The sequence below is a fragment of the Zalophus californianus genome, chromosome 8, assembly GCF_009762305.2.
Source record: "Zalophus californianus isolate mZalCal1 chromosome 8, mZalCal1.pri.v2, whole genome shotgun sequence".
NCBI lineage: Eukaryota > Metazoa > Chordata > Mammalia > Carnivora > Otariidae > Zalophus > Zalophus californianus.
In genome coordinates, this window is record NC_045602.1 from 23,466,238 (window position 1) to 23,485,714 (window position 19,477).

Genomic DNA, 19,477 nt, shown 5'->3' on the forward strand with positions numbered 1-19,477 from the left:
TATTTACCTGGTGGGAAGCAGAGGACTGGAGTGAAGGCCAGGTCACTCCAGGGTCTGTGGGGACAGCACCCAGGGGTCCTGAGTTTCCAGCTGGGTCTTCCAGTCCGAACACTTAATATTTGGATTCCAGACACGGGTACGCCCCCTGCAGTTACCATGGACGATTGATTCAGATCATCAAGTTAAAACATGAACTCTGTAGTTCTATGAGGAAATGCCAGAATGTTGAGGTTGGAAGGGTCTGAAAAGTGGTCTGTGCTAACCATCTCCCTGGTTGGACCTTTACCAGCGTCTGATACCGTGTTTTATGTTTGCATGCATTTAATCCTTCCAGTAGTCCCACAAGGCAGGTAGTACGAAACCTCATCTTTAGGTGAGGAAACAGAGGTACGGACTGACCAGATCAGGGGTCACCAAGCTCCCAACGTCTGCCTGGTATGTGTGCCACCTGCCTGCCCTGATCCCTTGTCTCTGCTTGGACCAGCGCCCCGAGAGGCCCATTCTTGTTCCAGGAGCTCTGGCTGTTCTACCAAGGATGACCTGTTTCCATTCTTGGTTTGGGGGTCACATGGAACAAGGCTATCCCCCCTTTAGATGCTGAAGGAAGGTCTCCTACACCTTCCTTTAGCTTTTCTTCTCTGGTCTTCCCAAGTGTGTTTAAACAGGATATCTGTTTAGGTTCCAGTGTGTCCTATGTATTTTATGATCCTTTCTCCTTTCTTGCCTTGTTTGGATTACATATTTTTATGGTCTCAGTTCCAGTACCCTACCCTGCCCAACATGAGCTTGCTGATTATACGTGGTTTTGTTGTGATTGTGGCATTTACAATCACAACATGCATCCTTGACTTATTAAAATCTAATTAAATGAGTACTTTCATCATTTACCAGATAAAGGAAAAGCCTTATCAGTGTGACTCCATTTACTCTCTCCAAATCTGCCCACACAGCAAGATGTCACATGTTTTAAACTCCACACTACATTATTTTTATTGTTTATATTGGAGGTGGCAAATTTTTTCTATAAATGGCCAAACGGTAAATAGTGTAGGGTTTGTGGCTCATGCATGGTCTCTATCACATGTACTTCTTTGTTTTTTTTAACTTTTGAAAATGTAGAAACCATTCTTCTCTAGAGAGCCATACAAAAATAGGCTGTGGGCAGATTTGACCCATGGGCCATTGTTTGCTGGCTTCTGTTTTATACAGTGAATATTACTTTGAATTTATCTACATATTCACTCTCTCTGTACTTTATTCCTTCTTATGTTGCTATGCTTCTATATGGGATCATTTTCCTTGTGACATTTAGAATGTCTCATTCCACCGTCTTCTGGCCTCCATTGTTTGTGATAAGTTGACTGTTAATCATGATGTTGGTCTCCTGTGTGTGATTTTCTTCTGCTGTTCTTGAAATTTTCTCCTTGGCTTTAAAACTACACCTAGACACATGAATTACTACAGTTAAAGTATCTGGGTAGAATTCTCTTTGTGTTTTCCCTCCCTTAAAGGTTTGTTGTTCTCTTTTTTTTTCCCCCATCTTCTTTGATCTGTGGCTCAATATTTTTCTTCAAATGTGGGAAGTTTTCAGCCATTAATCTCTTCAAATCCCTTTCTGCCTCTTTCTCTGCTTCTGCTGGGACTCATTACCTATATGTTTATGTGTTTGGCAGTAGCCACAGATCTCTGAGGTTCTGTTTATTTTTCTTCAATCTTTTTTCTTCTGTATTTTTCAGAAATGTACCTTCTATTGATCTATTGATCTGTCTTGAGGTTTACACATTTTTTTTCCTACCATCTCAGGTCTGTGGCTGAGCCAATCCAGTAAATCTTTCAGTATTGTATTTTTCAACTCTGGATTTCTTTTGTTTTAATAACTTCTATGTGTTGAGTCTTTAGTCTTTATTTTCTTTAATTCCTTGAACATCTATCCAGTAGCTGCTTTGAAAACTTTGCCTGCAGAATCGAACATCTGGGCCCACTCAGAACTGATTTCCATTGACTGCATTTTTTTTTCCCTGAGTACAAGACTCACTTTTCAGTTTCACGGCATGTCTAGTAATTTTTGGTTGCAAATTGGACATGTTCAATAAAAATGTCAAAATTCTGGATTCATTTGATTTTCTGAAGGTTTTTGGGAATTTGCCTAGACATAAACAGTGGCATCGGTCTCCTTCATGGTGTGTAGCCACTGATGTCTTTGATCAGGTTTTCATTCCTTATTTTTATCTCTTTAACCTGGCCTCCTAGTAGCCAGTCCTGGGTCTGCACACTTTAGTGATCAGTCAGTGATTCAGACAGGTCATGCTCAAACGCCTTGGGCTTGTAAGGCTCTGTTTACTGGTCTGTATGTAGGTTGCGGGAGGAACACAAAGATTCAATCAATTCTCAAGTTTCTCTTACTTAGGGCTCTTTTAGGTCTTTCTAGCACATGTGTAAATTTCCAGCCAGCCAGGAGTAAGTGAAGAGCATATTTTAGCCTTTCTCATTTCCTGAATTAATATCTGATTGGTTCACCTCTCACTCTAACTGGGAAAAAGACACCAGGCTAACAGAGCTGTGGATGTTACCCATTTATTAGTCCACCACTTTTCACTGTCTATTGTCTGTTTTGTTTTTTTAATCTCTCTTGGTTTCTGTTTACTTGGTGTTGTTTCCTGGTAATTTTTTTTTAATTGAAAGCCAAGCATTAGACATAAGATTCCATGTGGTAAGTGGTGCTATCTTCCTTCATAAGGGTAGACAGGTAGGGGCAGATCACCTTAATCTAACTGAGAATAAAAATGATTCAAAGCCAACTTCCATCTATTTGGAGGATGGGTCTATCTCAGGTTTATTCCTACTCCAAGGGTCTAGCTCTTTGAAGCACCAACTGAAACCTGGGAAATTTACTAGGCCCCTCTTCCTTGATGGGCATTAAATTTCAGTGTTTTCCTCTAGCTCCACAGAACTGCCCAAAGCTCTGCACTGCATCTTAGCCTCTTACCTGCTGATGTCTCTTGTCCAAGATTTGGCAAACGGTTCTAGGGTAAAACCGGCATCAAATGTTGGGTCCACACTCTTCGCTTCCTTTCTCTTTGGCTATTGACGTCTCAAGTTCTTGCTGCCTTTATGACTCCCAGTGGAGGCGCATGTATACACATGCATACACACACATAGAGTGTGGAAATGCACAATAGGATGTCTGCAGAGCAAAAAATTAATGCCCAGAAGATTCCATAGTGGTTGCAGGAAAAAATGTAGGGATCCATCTATTGTCTTCAAAAACAGGCTCCTTTGAGCCCCTCTAAAACGTTTTAGATCTAGAGTCAGCAGATTGGAAGCTCTCAATCCAGTCCTACTTCTTGAAAGAAAAACTTTAACTTTTGCTACTACAAAATGTAGTTTTGATAATGAACAGCACCTTTCATCAAAATGAACATATTTCAGTATATGTTTGTACAGGCACCGGGCTAGATTTTCTGCTTATATTATTTGATTTAAAAGGTTTTTGTTTGTTTGTTTTTGTTTTAGAAATTATAGAGTGCTGAGTGTATTCACAGTCATAAAAATCTTTTTTAAAGGAAACTACTTTTTATGGCAGGGGACCAAAGGGTTTCTTTGAGGAGAGTTTTTTGTTTGTTTTTTTTGTATCTGAGGCTTGGAGCCTGGAGGACTGGGAGATGTACAGAATGGGACATTTCTCAAAGACCAGGGCATAGGTGGCTTCCAGCACCAGCGATCCTTTACCCGGCAATCTGGAGGTAGGTCCCAGGTTCCCATCTGGGGTTCCTGGGGCTAAAGGCTATTGCTGATCACCAGAGATGCCAGTTTTCCTGTTTAAGCTTGATGATCTCTTTACAGTAAGCAGTACAGATCAGGCATTGGTTTGGCAAATAATGGCCAATGGGCTAAATCCAGCCTTATGCCTGTTTTTGGATGACCTGTGAGCTAAAAATGAATTTTACATTTTTAGATTCTTTTATTTTTATGTGGATGTCCACTTATTCCAACACTGTTTGTTGAAAAGACTATCTTTTCTCTGTTGTACTGCCTTTGCTTCTTTGTCAAAGATCAGTTGACTTTATTTACATGGGTCTATTTCTGGACTCTCTCTTGTGTCCCATGGATTTATTTGTCTGTTCTCCCTGCCAATATCATATTGTAGCTTTATAGTAGGTCTTGAGGTTGGATCGTGTCAGTTCTGTGACTTCTTACTGCTTCGATATTCTGTTAGCTATTCTGGGTCTTTTGCCTTTTCATATAAACTTTAAAATCAGTTCATTGAGGGATGCCTGTTGTAGCTCAGTTGGTTAAGCATCTGCCTTTGGCTCAGGTCATGATCCCAGGGTCCCGGGATCGAGCCCTGCATCGGGCTCCCTGCTCGGCGGGGAACCTGCTTCTCCCTCTGCCTGCTGCTCCCCTGCTTGTGTGCTCTCTCTCTCTCTCTGGCTAATAAATAAATAAAATCTTAAAAAAAAATCAGTTCGTTGATACCCACAAAGGTTTTTTAAAAATGTAAATGGTTGGGAAAAATAGAAGAGTAATTCATGACATATGAAAATTATATGAAATTCAAATTCAGTCTCCATAAAGTTAATTTGTTTTTATCTTGTCTGTGGCCACTTTCACACTACTGCAGAGCTGAGCAGTGACAAGACAGTATGGTCTGCAAAACCTAAAATATGGACTATGTGGCACTTTACAGAAAATGTGTGCCGAGTCCTGATCTGGATCTTGGGCTGTGACTTACACTTAGTTTGTTGGCCATGAGCACAGCCTACAGAGGCCAGGCTGCCCATTTTCAAATCCTGCTATCACCATTACTAACTGTGTCACCTTTAAAATGTCATTTAATCTTTCTGAGCCTCTTTTATCCACAAAGTGGAGATAATGACTTTTATCTCCTAGAGCTGTTGTAGGGAGTAAATGAATTATTTCATGTAAGGGTTTAGAAAGCCTGGCGCGTAGAGGCTGCATATAAGTGTTAGCTGTCATATACATGTTTAGCCTAGCTTAAAAAAAATTATTACAGGGCGCCTGGGTGGCTCAGATGGTTTAAGCGTCTGCCCTCGGCTCAGGTCATAATCCCAGGGTCCTGGGATCGAGTCCGCATCAGGCTCCTGCTCAGTGCAGAGTCTGCTTCTTCTCCCGCTCCCTCTGCCATTCCCTCTGCTTGTGCTCTTCTATCTCTCTGTCAAATAAATAAATAAAATCTTAAAAAAATATATTACAAAAATAGTCTCACCTCTCTGCCCCTGCTAATTCATCAGCCTCACTACTCCCAGAGCATTGATCATCTTAAAATACATGTTAACACTCATCTTTTTAAACATCAGCATGAGGTCCCTGTTGCTCATAGACGAGGAGCCTGGCATTTGCAGCTCCACAGCCCAGCTGCCCTCCTCTACCCTCCTCTACCTGCCCTCCACTCCTCTTCCCTCCCATTACAAACCTGCTCTGGCCTTTGCTGGCACTCCGTGCTTATCCACAATTCTGTGCATCCCCATCATGTGGCTCATTCTGCCCAGAAAGCTTTCTTCTGGGAATTTAAAAACTTGCCACTGAGATCTGGGGGCAAGTTATAGCCATCATTGCGGCCACGAGCTCTAACATGGAAACCAGTGCCCGATCTTACGACAGGCAGGCAATGAAATACACTCTTCTGCTTGTGAAACTCCAGATAAATTCTTTTCAGGGTCAAAAAGAAGGTGGAGGTAGCAAAGGAATCAAGCCCTCTCCCCCAAGTCAGCCCCCCGCCTTCAGCACTGTCTAATGCTGTTGGGGAGCTCTCACCAGCCTTTGACAAAGAGCGTGCACTCTGGGCAGAGAACTGGGCAGGGAGAAGTCCGATGTCACCAGGAACTGGGATGTCCAATTACGTGTCAATATCATAAATGTATCACGAAGCTGTTAGAGTAAACATCGAGATGACATGGCGACATGAAAAATGTTCACGACGCAATATTAAGGGGAACTTGCGGGACACGAGATTGCATCCACACTGATGGAATGGACAGTGTGCCTGCTCCGGAGCCTGATGATAGACCCAAGAGGGAGAACAAATCACTTTTGGTTATTGGGGTAGTGGAACTGTGGGTGGATTTTTGTTCCTTTACTTAAGAGTGCTGTTAATTGTACTACACTGTTTTTTGTACATTTAAGATGTTTTATGGGAAAACTTATTGGCTTAGACACTTAAGATGAATCTTTTGTCATATGTAAAGTATATTTTTAAAAGGTAAAGAAAATGCAAATATTTTTAAAAGACTGGTCCAGAGTAAAACTGGGATGAGGATAGTGTTTTTGCTGTTTCTCTACCTGCCTTTTCTTCCCTTCCACCTCACAGTCAGCAAGACCCCTCGGGACAGCTCCTGTCCAGCCATGATGTACAGTCATAGCCGCTGGGGATCCTACAATTAGCTCTTAAATTCACATAACCCTTCAGACAATTCCAGAAGGTCTTTTGCCTTCCCTTCTTTGTCCCGGATCCCCAAACAACAGCAGGTATTCGTCCAACGTACCGTCTTCAAGAATTCTGCCCTTTGCTAAGGGAGAAGTAAAGGTAATCTGTGGTAACATGCTAGATAATAATGCAATACAGGGTTAGTATTGACCCCTCCCAGCTCACACTTCTGCTTTTCAACCTGGAGATTCTCCCTTCATAGGCTGCATTAAAGGAAGCATGTGTCCCAGACAATGGAGGTGATAGTTGGAGGAATGAATCTAGACTTTCCTAACACAGGGGACATTACTGAGGCTGGGCACATAGGTAGGGCTGGGAGGAAGAGCAGGAAAGCAACAAATCTTGGGCAAGTGTTATTTCCAGCTAAATAATCTGAGCTATATTTGCTTTCTTTTAGGACCCACCCAGGCCCACACCTCGCCTGGAGAGAACACAGAAGAGCAACGATCGCTGGAGGTGAGGTGCTTTGTCCTGGTGGGAGAAGTGGGGGGAGCGGGGTTTCCTTTCTAGCCGGTAAATCCATTCTTGATGCAAATTGGCAAGCCCCTCCCTGAAGCCTGGGAGAAACGGGCTGGATGAGCTGCTTCCCCCAGGGACAGTCAGGTGGCCTGGCACAACAGAGGTAGCGCAACTCTATCTCCTGGAATTTGGGGCTCATCACCCCTGCAGACTAAGCTGGTGGTTCCTAGAAATGTCCATAAAGAGTTATAAATGGGCTTGTTATCTCTTTGAACTTTGAAGCAGATGCTGTGAATTATCTGAAGGCATCTGGGTGAGGTCTTCCTAGAACGTCCACAAGATAAGAGTTGAGCATAAATTCTTTATCTCTTACCCAAATTAGTAATTCCCAAGAAATTAACTTGTGTCTTGTAACAGCGAGATGTGGTCAAGCACCTTCTTTACTGCTTGTTTTCCCCTGTTGGAATAGTTCCCTTTCTTCTCTTGCTTCTGGGGAGAAAACCTGATCTCCCTTCCCCAAGCCTTCCATGTGATTCACAGAAGCACAGGATGCTCTGGGCTTGCATGGGGATCTGAGGAGGCCCGGATGGTCTTGAGGACCTGAGTACTGGTCACCCAGTCCCTCCTCTGCTCTCAGCAGCTCCTCTGGCTTAGGACACACCAGTCTGGGGGCGGGGGAGGGGGGGGGACTTGAGAGTTCCCATTTTCCAGTTTACCGTTTCCAGCAGCAAATAAACATAATGCTTCCTATATCTGCTTTTGTGTAGATAATCAAATTAAAAGAGGGAAAGTAGATAATATAAAAAACATATGATAGCAAAGAATGGATTTTTTGACTTTTTAGTCTATATATACTGGGTCCCTTAATTATTTTTTTTTATTGTGGTCAAATACACATAACATAAAATTTACCATTTTTACCATCTCTGAGTGTAAAATTCAATGGCATTAAGACAATCACATTGCTGGGCAACCATCACCACTCTCTGTCTCCAGATCTTTCTCATCATCCCAAGAATCGATTTTTATTCTTTCTTTATTTTTCTTTCCTCCCTGCACCCCACCTCACCCCAACTGTTCTGAGACATCCTTACCTGCCACTTGGTAAGATCATTGTCAATAGACACACGTCCCCTTTTACTAGGTGAACAGGGTATGGAGTTAGATGAACATGACAACGGGTAATCATAGTTGCTTCTAGATTTTGAGCCTAGAGGGAACAAGTACGTGGTCAAAGTACACTGAGGTTTCAGGACCTGCCGTATTTCTTTGTAAGGCGGTTGATGTTTCTGATGTTTGGTTTCGGTTGCAGACACTGAAGAATTTTCCATTCCCATGCAACTCAGAGAAGTCAGGATCCAGCATGCCTCCTAAGTCAGGTATGTGGCCCCGAGCCATGAACTTAGAAGCCTGGCAGCTTCTCCCTGGTATGGCCAACAGAGGCTCCGACCCTACTCCTCTTGCATCTTTTGGCCATCCAGGCCTCTTCTCCAGCCTGCACCCTTCACATCTCCTCCTCTCCCCTTGGCCGTTTCTGTAGAGGGCCACCAGAGATCAAACCAACGTGGCCACACGGGTGAGGGTGACTGCCGGGAGCTCACCTCTGGGGGTGCAGGTGGTGCCACAGTAGCTGTGGGTTGGAGCTTGGTCATTCGCCTGCCCTCCTGGATGTAAGCTGTAGTAGCTGCCATAGACATTTTTCTCCTATAATGGGCTAGATTTGTCTGACACCTGGATGGTATGAGTGTTGCTCTGGAGCTGGCTGTCTTCTCTGGCTTTATCCTATTAAATGGCTGCATTACAGACCGTGTTTAATGGCTTTGCTTATGTTTGCGTTGCCCTAACTTATCAGAGTTTCCAGTTAAGCATGCTATTCTTACTCTTCCATTATATAAGGAGCGTAGCTAGAAAAGGAAATCGATATACCTCTTGGGAAACGGCTTCTTTAGGAGGTTTACTTTTAATGGCCCTGTAACATGATCAGGAGGTCAGTGGTTTCTAGGGAGACTTAATCCTAAAAATGCTGTTGGCCCAGGTGGGTTACGGAGGCTTCCTGGTGTACCATTTGCATATAGCTTGCATCTGACATTTATGTGTGTTCACAGACTTTGAGGGATGTTCTCTGACGCTCAAGCTAACATTATCCCTTTTGTACCCAGGTGGTTTGCGTTTCAACTTGTCACCCTTTACATATGAATGGGAGCCCAGAAATGTAGAGCCAAGGGACAGAGGGAAGCAAGAGACAGAAAGAAGGCCAGGCAGGAGGGAAAAGGAGGGCCATGAGCGACCTTCCATGGGACACCTGTGGCTTGCAGAGAAGAGTGATCCTCTTTCCAGCAGGGTTTCCTATGGGTCCCAGTGACCTCCTGGTCTTCAGCATTCCACCTCGGGCTGGCGGATGTGCGTCTGCCCCTCCCATTTGGCATCTTTGGCTCAGACCTTGGGGAAGGTAGATCTGACCTTCTTAAATGGGTTCTTGTCTTTGCAGTCCACTCGGTGAGACCTTCTGATATTAAATTTGTGGCAGCCATGGGCAATGTGGAAACTGTGAGTATTTCAAGGAGACAGAGGTGGGAGTCAGGGTTTGGGACTGGAAGCCTCAGACTGAACTCCTGGCAGCCAGGCAGGATGTTTTGTTTTGGGAGAGAAGAACATTCTCTGACCTGGGGACACTGTAAAACCTGGAGGGTCTGTGTCCGTCCGTTCTTTCTTTCTTTCTTTCTTTTTCTTTCTTTCTTTCTTTCTTTCTTTTTTCTTTCTTTCTTTTTCTTTCTTCCTTTCTTTCTTTCTTCCTTTCTTCCTTTCTTCCTTTCTTCCTTTCTTCCTTTCTTTCTTTCTTTCTTAATATCAAATGAATGCCTCCACTTACATTAAGATGAGGAAACTTTCAAAGGTTCTCATTAATAAATTAAACCAGTTGATAAGTTAAAGATCACACAGAATTTTAAAAATCATTTCTTAAGCTTTATTTATGAGATAAAGAAAAAAATGTCCTTACCTGCTAGGTAAATCTTTAAAAAAAATCTACCCAGCTTTGCTAATAGATTTTAAGTGGCCTATTTTATATGGTCAGGTAAAGGAGAGAAGTGGAAAGAATGAGGAGAGAGGGAAAAGCAGAAAGAGAGTCTGGAGAGAAGGGGGTTGGAGAGCAGCGCGAATGTCAACGTGATTCCGTAGTCAGGGCTGGCTTCCCACAGCCCCGCCTGGCCTGGTCGCGGGAAGGGTCCCCAGCCCCACCGCCCCCAGGGCCAGCAGCCCCCACTGAACAGAACCCCCATCAGGCCAGCGTTCTCTGCTCTGCTTCAGAGCCCCGCGGCTGCACCCCTGCCCCAGAACCAAGACATCCCCTACCCCCATCCCCTTCAGTGTCTTCCTCCCTTCTGCACCTACTGAGGCTCCTTCCCAGTGGCCCTCCCCTGTCCCTGCTTTAGGCTGTCCTCCCTGCATCCTCCACCCCTTTCCCCGGACCCCTGCCAGCCCCCTCGGCCACCTCACTACCAGCCCCGGCCCCCTCCCCAGGCACTGTGCCAGCCCTCCAGAAAGAACCAGCCTTGACATTAGCAAACAGACCAGGGCCAGGGGAACCTGGCAGCAGGGCCTCCTGCCCTCGACCGCCTTCTTGGTGCTGGGTGTGACTGTAACGGTGTGTTGATGGGGGTGGAGGGGGAGGTCCAGCGGGAGAGATGTGGAAGGGGAGGTAAAGGAGAAAAGAGGCTTCATGTCACGGAGAGCACCTGTGTCATATCCCCCACCCTGCCCGGGAAGTAGGTGACCCGAGCTGGAGGACTGGGACACTCTCCCATCTGGGTCGGGAAATTCACCGGAGGGAGCGCTCCGCGGCAGGCCTCTAAATTTCCAGCCATCTACCATTGGTGACTCGTGATGTCCTTTCTTTGGTGGCAGCTCCACAGGAGCTCTCTCGTTCATGAATTATGCACACCCCAGAGCTCCCGCCTGTCACTCAGCTCCCCTTTCTCCTCCTGTGAGCTGGCCCGGCACCCCATCCCTGATCATTACTCTCACACGACGGGCAGCCCAGCCTCCAGGGTAAAACCCGAGAGCGTACTTCCAAGGAGGCAGCCTTCCTGTGTGCCCAGAGCCTGTGATGATGAATTTAGCCTGGTTCATCAGGTCCGGGAAAAATCCTGGAAAGCAGTGAACTTAGAAAAGAGTTCATAACGCTGGTACTTTTTTTTTCTTTTGAGTTCCTGGAGCTTTCTGTCACCAAGGCACAATCTTTCATACCTGTGCCCGTAGCCCGTGTTTATTGAATTGCTCTGGACAACCTTTTCCTCACTGAACGTTAAAGATCAGATCTGCAAATGTTTGTAAAAATTATTTGCAAGCTGACATACGTGATGCATGTTCACTATAAGAAAAAAATCAAATAAAACACATGTAAGAATAAAATACTGAAGATTTCATTTGATCACCTATTCTGCCTCAATACACACACACACACACCCAATACATACAGTGAGAGAGAGAGAGTAACCAAAATAGGGTTATACTGCAACATACTATCTGTGATTTGTTTTTTATTTTGCTTTGTTTGCCTACCTAAGAGTTCTAGACATTTTCCATGCCCGGGAAGTTACAATCCACTGTATCAACTTCCTTGAAGACAGGGTTTGTGTCTTAATTAGGTTTGCATCCCTAGCGCCATCCTGCATTTAGCCAAGGAAGAATATGGCTGCTGCCCGCAAGATGGAGACATAGGAGTTTGCTGGGTTTGTCCCAGCCTTCCCTTTCTGGGACTCCTCACTGAGCTCTTCGCCGTCCCCACCCCCACCTTGTTCCTCTTGTTCTCTCCATTTCCTTCCGCTCACCAGCCCCAACAAGCTTGTTCTAGGCAAGAGCTCTGCTATCATTCAGATCCCCTTTGGTTGGGCACAGGCTGTCCACTTGGTCTCAGCCCAGGAGCCGCCTTCCCTCCAGACTTCACCTGCCTGCCATCCTGGTTTCTGATTCCTGACTGGCGCTGTAGTGGGATTTTTGTTTAACTTGCTGCCTTTCCCTGGGAAATTTTGCCTTTCAAATTCCTTACTGAGGAGTAAAAGTCTCCATCCCACTTAGAGGAAGGTTGCGGTCAGCCTGCCCTCCCAAGGAGGCTCCAGAGGGGTGACCCAGTTTCATAGGCTGGTTGTCATTTGAGCTGGGTGGTTAAGGACAGACAGGCTCTTTAAAGAGAAGTAGCGGCAGACTGGGTGTAGGCAGTGTGGGTACAACTGTCACCTGTCACCACCACACCTGGAGACACTGTCTTTGAGGAATTCTGAGAGAGAAAAATTGTGTCAGGACCTGTGAAAATACTACTACTGCCAATAGCTAATACATACCGAGTACTTTCTATATACTGGGCACAATTCGAAAGTTCCCTAGGACCCTGCAGAGGACACAATTCCCCGGTGCCTCCCAGGGTCCCGCCTCAGTCCTCTAGCCAGCGAGCCTCTTCGGCAGACCGTGTCCTGTGTTGTCCAGCATTTTACCAAGAGGAAAATCAGAAACTTACTTTGTCCATTCAAAAAATATTCAGCCAACAAACACTTATCGAATACTTAGGACGTGTCAGGTGCCATCCGAGGTCCAAGGAATACAGTCCAGAACAAAATGGGACAAACTCCTGCCCTCGTGGCACTTACATTTTTGAGTCTGGGGAGACAGGCAATAAACAAAATTTCAGATTAGAATGGTCACACAATAAAACAATCCCTTGTGTGTCTATGGAGAGGTTAACAGTCTACATAGCCACATTTAAATCTATGCTCTCCTGTCCCTGTCTCCGGTTCTGAAGAAAACATTCACACCTTCGGGTGCTCTGAGTTCTGACCCACGAGCCGCCGAGGAAGCTTGACATTTGTGAGCAGACTCGGCCTTTTTCTGGATCCGTGGGTTCCCTTTTGCTGGTGGGAGGGGGTGCCTGACTGGCAGCTGGAGTCTCCCAAGGACAGGCTCTGCCGCCTTCCTTGGCTGGGTTGTTCATGCCTCCTATCTTTTCCAGCCTCCAGACTCAGGGACTGTCGACCTGGAGAAGCAAAAATGGTAACTACCCTGGAACCACAGAGCCCTCGAGCTGAAAGGAGCCTCACATAGGATCTGCTCTCAGCTCTTGGCTTCACTGATGGGGAAACCCAAGGGTTGGGGGGGGAGTGGTTTGCTCCAGGTGCCCTCGGGAGCAGGTGGCCAAACAAGGACAAGAACAAAGCCTCCTGCCTCCCAGTCCAACACTCCTGTGCCCACAAATCCCCCCTGGGTCCTCTGGGTGACTAGGGAGGAAACGTGGGAAGGGCTGAGTACTTCGTTCTTGCTTCCCACCCCCTGTCTCCTTGCTCTTCTCTGTGGGGAAGCAGGCACGGTTGGACCAGGGTTTGTCTCCTTCTACACTGGGGGCTGCATCCCCTTCCAGCTTTGGACCAGACTAGAGGAGGGTCCAACAAAGCTGTTCACCCCATTTTGGTGGCTCCATAGCCAACTGCAGTGTGTCTCTAGCTCCAGGAAGGATAAATCCAGAACCAGAGCAATGCTGAGCCGCAGCCTGTTATGAACGAGACCACACCAGTTGAGGGAAAATGTTGACAAATGCAATCTGATGCTTATGTGTTTGCTTCTACCTGCAGGACTGACCAAAGGCCACAGCAGACGTGCATAGAAGTGGTGACAGGTGAGTCCTTTGTCTTCACGGCCAGATTCCAGACTGTCCCTATCCCTCCCAACACAGCAACATTCTGGTTAGTGAAGAGAGTGTACCGTAGTGACCACTTCCTCATGGAGCCAGAGGAGAAGTAGGGAGGCATTCTGAGAGGACAGATAAGGAGCCAGGGTATGGCAAGTCACATGCCCTAAAAGGTGGGGGATGTGAGAAATGTGTCCAAGGGTCTCCAAGCAAAGAGAAGCCAGGAGGCATTAGGTTAAGGGACCCGGCGGAGACATGAAGGGCAGCAGAGTCCTGAAGCTCCTTCTCCCCCAGGACCGCAGGGCTGGACTGGTAGCACTTCCTCAAGGGAGACTGTCCACCATTCTCACTCCCTTCTCCCCGCACCAAGAAGATCCAGGTCTCATTTTCAGCCCATTTCATTTTGCAGTAACTCCCTTACTTGTAAAATAAATATGTCAGTTGGGTTCAGGACAATGAAAAGAAGAAAATAAAAATTAACTGCAATCCCACCACCCAGAGATGATCATTGTTAACATGTTGGCCTTTTTACATCTGCATGTGCTTATGAATATGCAATCTGTGGCCTGGCTGTTTTCATTTACTCTCTGAGGTCCCTTACGACTTTATTAAGTCATTCGGAAGCCCCCAAGTCCCTCACGCCAGCTGAATTAGCCTCGCGGTGTGTTAGTCGCCTAAGCTTGCTGCTCACAAGTCAAGAACAAGGAAACCACCTTTCACTTCCTAATTAGAGCAGGAAACCTCTGGAGCTGACACCCCAGCGGGTACAATGACAAGCAAGGTGGATAGTGCCCTGTCAATCCAGCCAGCGAATTTCTCCAAGGACCTGGGGATTATTAGGTTCTCTGCAGAGATGGGCTTTTAAACACCAAGCTTTTCACTGTTGTGCGCCATCGACTCATTAGGGAAAGTGTGCTGGGACAGGGACCCTGGGAGGCTGCCTCCCAGCCCCTCTTCCTCCTCTTGAGAGTGACAGCAGGGCGGGAAAGGGGTGGCTAAGAGACTGCCCATCCTTTCAGCCCTCATCATCCAGCAGGGAAGGTTGAGACCTGGTGTCCAGCCCTCCAGGGTCTGATTGACAGGTGAGGGGATACTGCGGGCCAAAATGGCTGGAGGGTCCCCTTGCCGAAGGTCAAAGCACTCCAAAAGAGGAGGCTCCCACTGACTCGGTGACTGTCACAGCTCTGCCTCAGTTTGGCCCTATTGACCTTTAAATGGTAGGAAAAAGATGCAGTGGTGTATTTGGGGGATTTGGGAAGATGGGATATAGTTTAGCCTCTGACACATAAAGACAGCTTCTGCTTTGCCTGATTTCTCAACTTGTCGCCACTGTTTGGTCCCTCACCCATGTAGTAACAAGTCCCGACTGCTTTCGTTCGACAGAGTGACCTGGAGGCCCACTGCCCAGTGCTGCCGCAGAAGGCAGGGCGGTGAGAGCAGATTTTGCACCTGAATGTCCCCAAAGGCAGAACTCACCTGTAGCTGCTGGTGCATCCAGCCTACTTACTGTATAGGAAAGTGGGGAGGAGTGGAGACCCGGGAGCTCAGGTGGGTGGCTGAGCCAGCAGAGGGGAAACGGGTCTGCCGAGCGGAAGGAGCTCCAGGGACATCCAGGCCAGTGCAGTGGTATGTTGGGCTTGGCCGCAACTTCATCTGGCTCAGCCCACCTGTCCTTCAATCCCCAAACCTCCGAGTTCTTCAAATCTAGTCATGCCCCCGCCCACCATGGCCATTTTGCAGATGGGAAAACTGAGTTTCGGGGAGGTACACAGACTTTCCCAAAGTTACACGATCAGTATGTGGCAGAATGCCTTTGGACGCAGGTGCCCACCGCCTGTACCTTTTGTTCTGACCCCACTGGAAAGAGAGAGGTAGCAAGGACAGATGAGGTTCACAGCAGGCCTAAAACAAAATGATAGGAAGATTTATGTGAAAAGCTCCATGGTCACATCTGATCACAAAGGAGTAATAGAGTGCAGGTACTTCTACTTTGGAAAGCTCTTTCAAAGACCTAGCACCAGGTATCATGTTTTGTCATTTGCTCTCACAGACTCTCTTTCAGTGAAGGAGGGAAAGTGTCTTCCATTCCCAGCCACCCACTCGCACACACACTCACACACAGGTGCACGCACTGTTCACTGTCGTCTGCAGCTGGCCTCCGAACTTCCTGTTTTCTCCCCACATGTGGGAAGGGGCTCCTCCTTCAAGTTGTCAGGACTCAGAAAAGGAAGCTCATTAGTTGGGGTTGAGGACGAAGCCCAGGTCATATGTCACCTAGGTGGCCGCCCAGGCGGACAAAGCCAAGAGGCTGGTCTCCTGACTTCCTGCCACCCAGTGCCAGCCGCGTGCTTCCACAAAGCCCCAGGAGCTTCTGCATGGAGACAACAGGAGAGGAGGACCCGGGTGTGGGGAGGCGTCTCCTGCACTGACGCTCTCCCAGCTCTGCCCTCTCCTCTCTCGGGAGCAAGACACAACTTAACTGCTCCTGACAGCACTATTTTTAGCGGTCCTCTGGCTGTCAGCTCTGGGACGTGTGTTCCCTGGAGCTTTCCCGCCCTGCTGTCACTCTCAAGAGGAGGAAGGGGGGCTGGGAGGCAGCCTCCCAGGGTCCCTGTCCCAGCATACTTTCCCTAATGAGTCGATGGCGCACAACAGTAAAAACTTGGTGTTTAAAAGCCCTGGTTCAAATCCCAGCAGCTTCAATTTACCGTGAGACCTTGAGTAGCTTGCTCAGCTTTTCCCAGACTCAGTTTCCCTTTCACGCATATAAGATACTCAGCACTGGCTTGGTCTAGCACTCTACAGATGCTGGCTTTTAGCTCCGTTCACTTCCAGTGGCCCACTCAGGCTGATCTCACAGCCGATGGTGGTTGTGAAGGGTGTGAAGGGTGCGGCCACCCTCGCAACTCAGCCCACGGGCATCAGCCTTCATGGGTCCCCTCCAGCTGGCAGGACCACAGCCTCAAAGCAACTCTCTCTTTAGTCCTTTCAGACCTCATCAGATATTTCAACCCCTCTGTTCTGAGGCCCCTGTGTGTCCCTGGGAAGAGAGTGGTACCCCACCCTGGTGTTGAGTAAGTCCCATTTCTGGTTTTCTCTGGGGCCGCGTCCTCCTGCCTGTCTTGGGCACCTGGGCGGGGTGTGGGGTGGGGTGTGGGCAACGTCAAAGAGGCTTAGAAAGAAAGGTCTGTATTAGATCAAAGTCAAAGTGCATCCCCTGCATAGATTTCAGTCTGCCTGATGGGCCTCGTTTTAAAAATCAGGTCCGTGTCTGCCCTGCAGAAACCAGGGGCGGAGCAGTGTGGTCTCAGGCTCTGAGACTGGCACCTGCGCTGGGGCCAGGGGCAAGATTCTGGCCCTCAGCAAAGTTTAAGCCGACTGATTTTTCTCTCTGCCCCCTCCCTCTGTGCAGAGACTGGCAGGCGCAGGCAGAAGAACTGGTGAGGAACATGAAGGAGGACCAGGTAAGGACTGAGGTTGGGGCTGCCTGTGTCTGCTCGAGGCAGTCAGGCCGAACACACTGGAGTGGGGTGGTGCATGGCCCCTGTTGCCACTGTGCCCTGAACCCAGCAAGCATTGCGGCTGGGACCCTCCAAAGATGCCCTTTCCATGGCGAGTCTTTGGAGTCCATTAAAACACAGGGCCTCTCCTTACGTTCACTGCGTAGTGCTGCCCAACGTCAGCAGATAAAAATGACTTCACACTTAGGGAGAGAGTTGAGAGCTTGGGTTCCAGGGGGAGACGGTTTGAGTACGAATCCTGAATTCTCGGCCTATCAGCTGTGTGTTGTTGGGTAAGGCACTTAACGGCTCCAAGCCTCAGTTCCCCCATTTATGAGATGGGTGTAATAAAAGAGCCTGCAGCACAGGCTTAGGGAGGATTCAATGGGCGTGTCAGATGTACGCGGCACAGAAGCATTGCTCATTGAAAGCCTGTAGTTGTAAATGTCATTGGGGTGCTGATTGCTGTTATTACCATATTCGTTTTGGTTCTTAGGTGGAAGTGATGTAACATACAGGCTGGGGTCTTGGTACCTGCTCTCCTACCAGTTCAGATACTCTTTACTGGGTAATTCATATGAGTTTGCAATAAGCATCCTCTGATCTTTTGTGCCCTCCTTATGGGCAAGTACCAAATCAAGGCAAATCTTGCTTCCCAGCTGGCTGTCCCCGGGCCCTGAGTCTAGACCCCTGGAACCAGAGGACGATGCTGTCTCAGCCAGCCGTGCATTCATTAGAGAGTTCGGGGATTAAAGCCAGCTCACTCCAGGTCCTACAGGAACCTTGACAGGTGCAGGAGCTATGCTTCCTCCTACTGGGAGAATTCCAGAATTTCTGGAATAGTCATAACCTTCTGGAGAATGGCTAGGAGATCCTGAACCCAATCCTGTAATTTTACAGATGAAGAGACTGAAGTCCCCAGAAGTCTGGGATGTGCCCAAGTCCACACAGCTAGTTAGAACTAACATCTAAAGTGCCTGAGCCACAGTCCAGGGTTCCTCGAGTGTACCGTGTTGCCTCTTAAAAGACAAAATGAAGGTTTATTTTTTGTTCTGCAATTCGTACATGTTCATTAGAGAAAAGTCAGAAAACACAGATAAACAAAAGGAATATTAAAATCATCCTTCAACCTGATACCCAGAGATCATTACTGTTAACAACTTGGTGTAAATTCCCTTCCATGTTTTTTCTAAGCACATATATCTGTATATGTTTTATTAAACAGGCATGTTACTAGATGTAGATATTTTTTATAACCTGCTTTTCTCTGTGTAATATTTCCCATGACAATAATTACATTTTCCAACATCCTTTTAATGGCTACATCTTATGAGTGTCCCCCAATTTACACAGCAGTCCCCTATTTTAGACATTTATGTTGTTTCCAATTTTTCATGTTTATAAACAAGGCTTCGTCACTGCAACTAAATCTGTCATGTATCCTTGTTTCCTTAAAATACATGTTGGGAAATGGACTTATTAGATCAAGGGGTATGCCCTTAAAAAATAGCTTTTGATAAAATTTTGCCAAATTGCCTTCTACGGCAGTTATACAACTTTAGATTCCTATCATGTACTTCTTTTGAAAAAAAAAAAAACCTTAAATATGATTTTATGGGTGTGGGTCGTAAAATCGAACAACTTGAAAACAGTTCTTTTGATGCCAGGTCTCACCACTCTCTCTTTTTATGCTCTTGCCCTTTTTTTTCCCCAGCAACTTGACTTTCAAAATGACTGGAAGCTCATCAATGTGTTTTTCAGCAACTCAAGCCAGGATCACCTCTGTCCCTCTACCCAACAGGTAAACAGCAGGCTGGGATGCAGAGGGTTGCTGGTGTGGGGATGAGGGCAGTGAGGAGGACCCTAAGCCCTCCTGGTCTACACCTGTCAGGCTGGGCCTGGTGGTAGCTGTTTCAGAACTTGGGCAAACAGATAATTAATGGGTGTTGATACCTAAGGGCTTAAGGAGCCATATACAGAAGGAGTGTTTTTAACGTACCATCCGTCATATCAGGAAAAGGAAATTGAGGTGTAGAGAGGCTGAGTCAATGTTCATTCTGTGACTAAGGAAAATTAGCTTCCTAGTTAAAAATCATTTGCCTCTTGTGGCTCTGATTGTATTTAAGTGCTGAATTTGGGAAATAAAGCAGGATATGTGTGCTCTTATCACCTGTTGGCCCATGGCCTCTCGTGATAAGGGGCAGCTAGTGTTTATGTAGGTAAACTGTAACTTCCAGGCTCTTTGGCATTCCTGGGAACAGGACATGAAACGTGTGGCTGTGCTTTCTATTAATGTAGGTGACTATCTATGATTTAAGTCTTTAATGGAGATTAGTCCCAGTTAGGATCAACTGAGAGTGTAAGAGGTGATTTAGATACCCAGACTATGGTGACATAAAT

The 19,477-nt window shown here is 46.8% G+C and overlaps 1 protein-coding gene across 9 annotated transcripts in view; it reads left to right on the top strand.

Moving 5' to 3' along the window:
• The window catches only part of PLB1 (phospholipase B1), a 152,720-nt gene that overhangs the window by 43,902 nt on the left and 89,341 nt on the right, over positions 1 to 19,477 (top strand). For all 9 annotated transcript variants that reach the window (XM_027623350.1, XM_027623353.1, XM_027623349.1 and 6 more), the window contains 8 exons: positions 6,843 to 6,901; positions 8,217 to 8,283; positions 9,393 to 9,451; positions 12,906 to 12,946; positions 13,522 to 13,565; positions 16,561 to 16,651; positions 16,990 to 17,041; positions 18,792 to 18,878. In XM_027623350.1, coding sequence (XP_027479151.1) covers positions 6,843 to 6,901; positions 8,217 to 8,283; positions 9,393 to 9,451; positions 12,906 to 12,946; positions 13,522 to 13,565; positions 16,561 to 16,651; positions 16,990 to 17,041; positions 18,792 to 18,878 — 500 coding nt within the window. The remainder of the gene's footprint in view (positions 1 to 6,842; positions 6,902 to 8,216; positions 8,284 to 9,392; positions 9,452 to 12,905; positions 12,947 to 13,521; positions 13,566 to 16,560; positions 16,652 to 16,989; positions 17,042 to 18,791; positions 18,879 to 19,477) is intronic.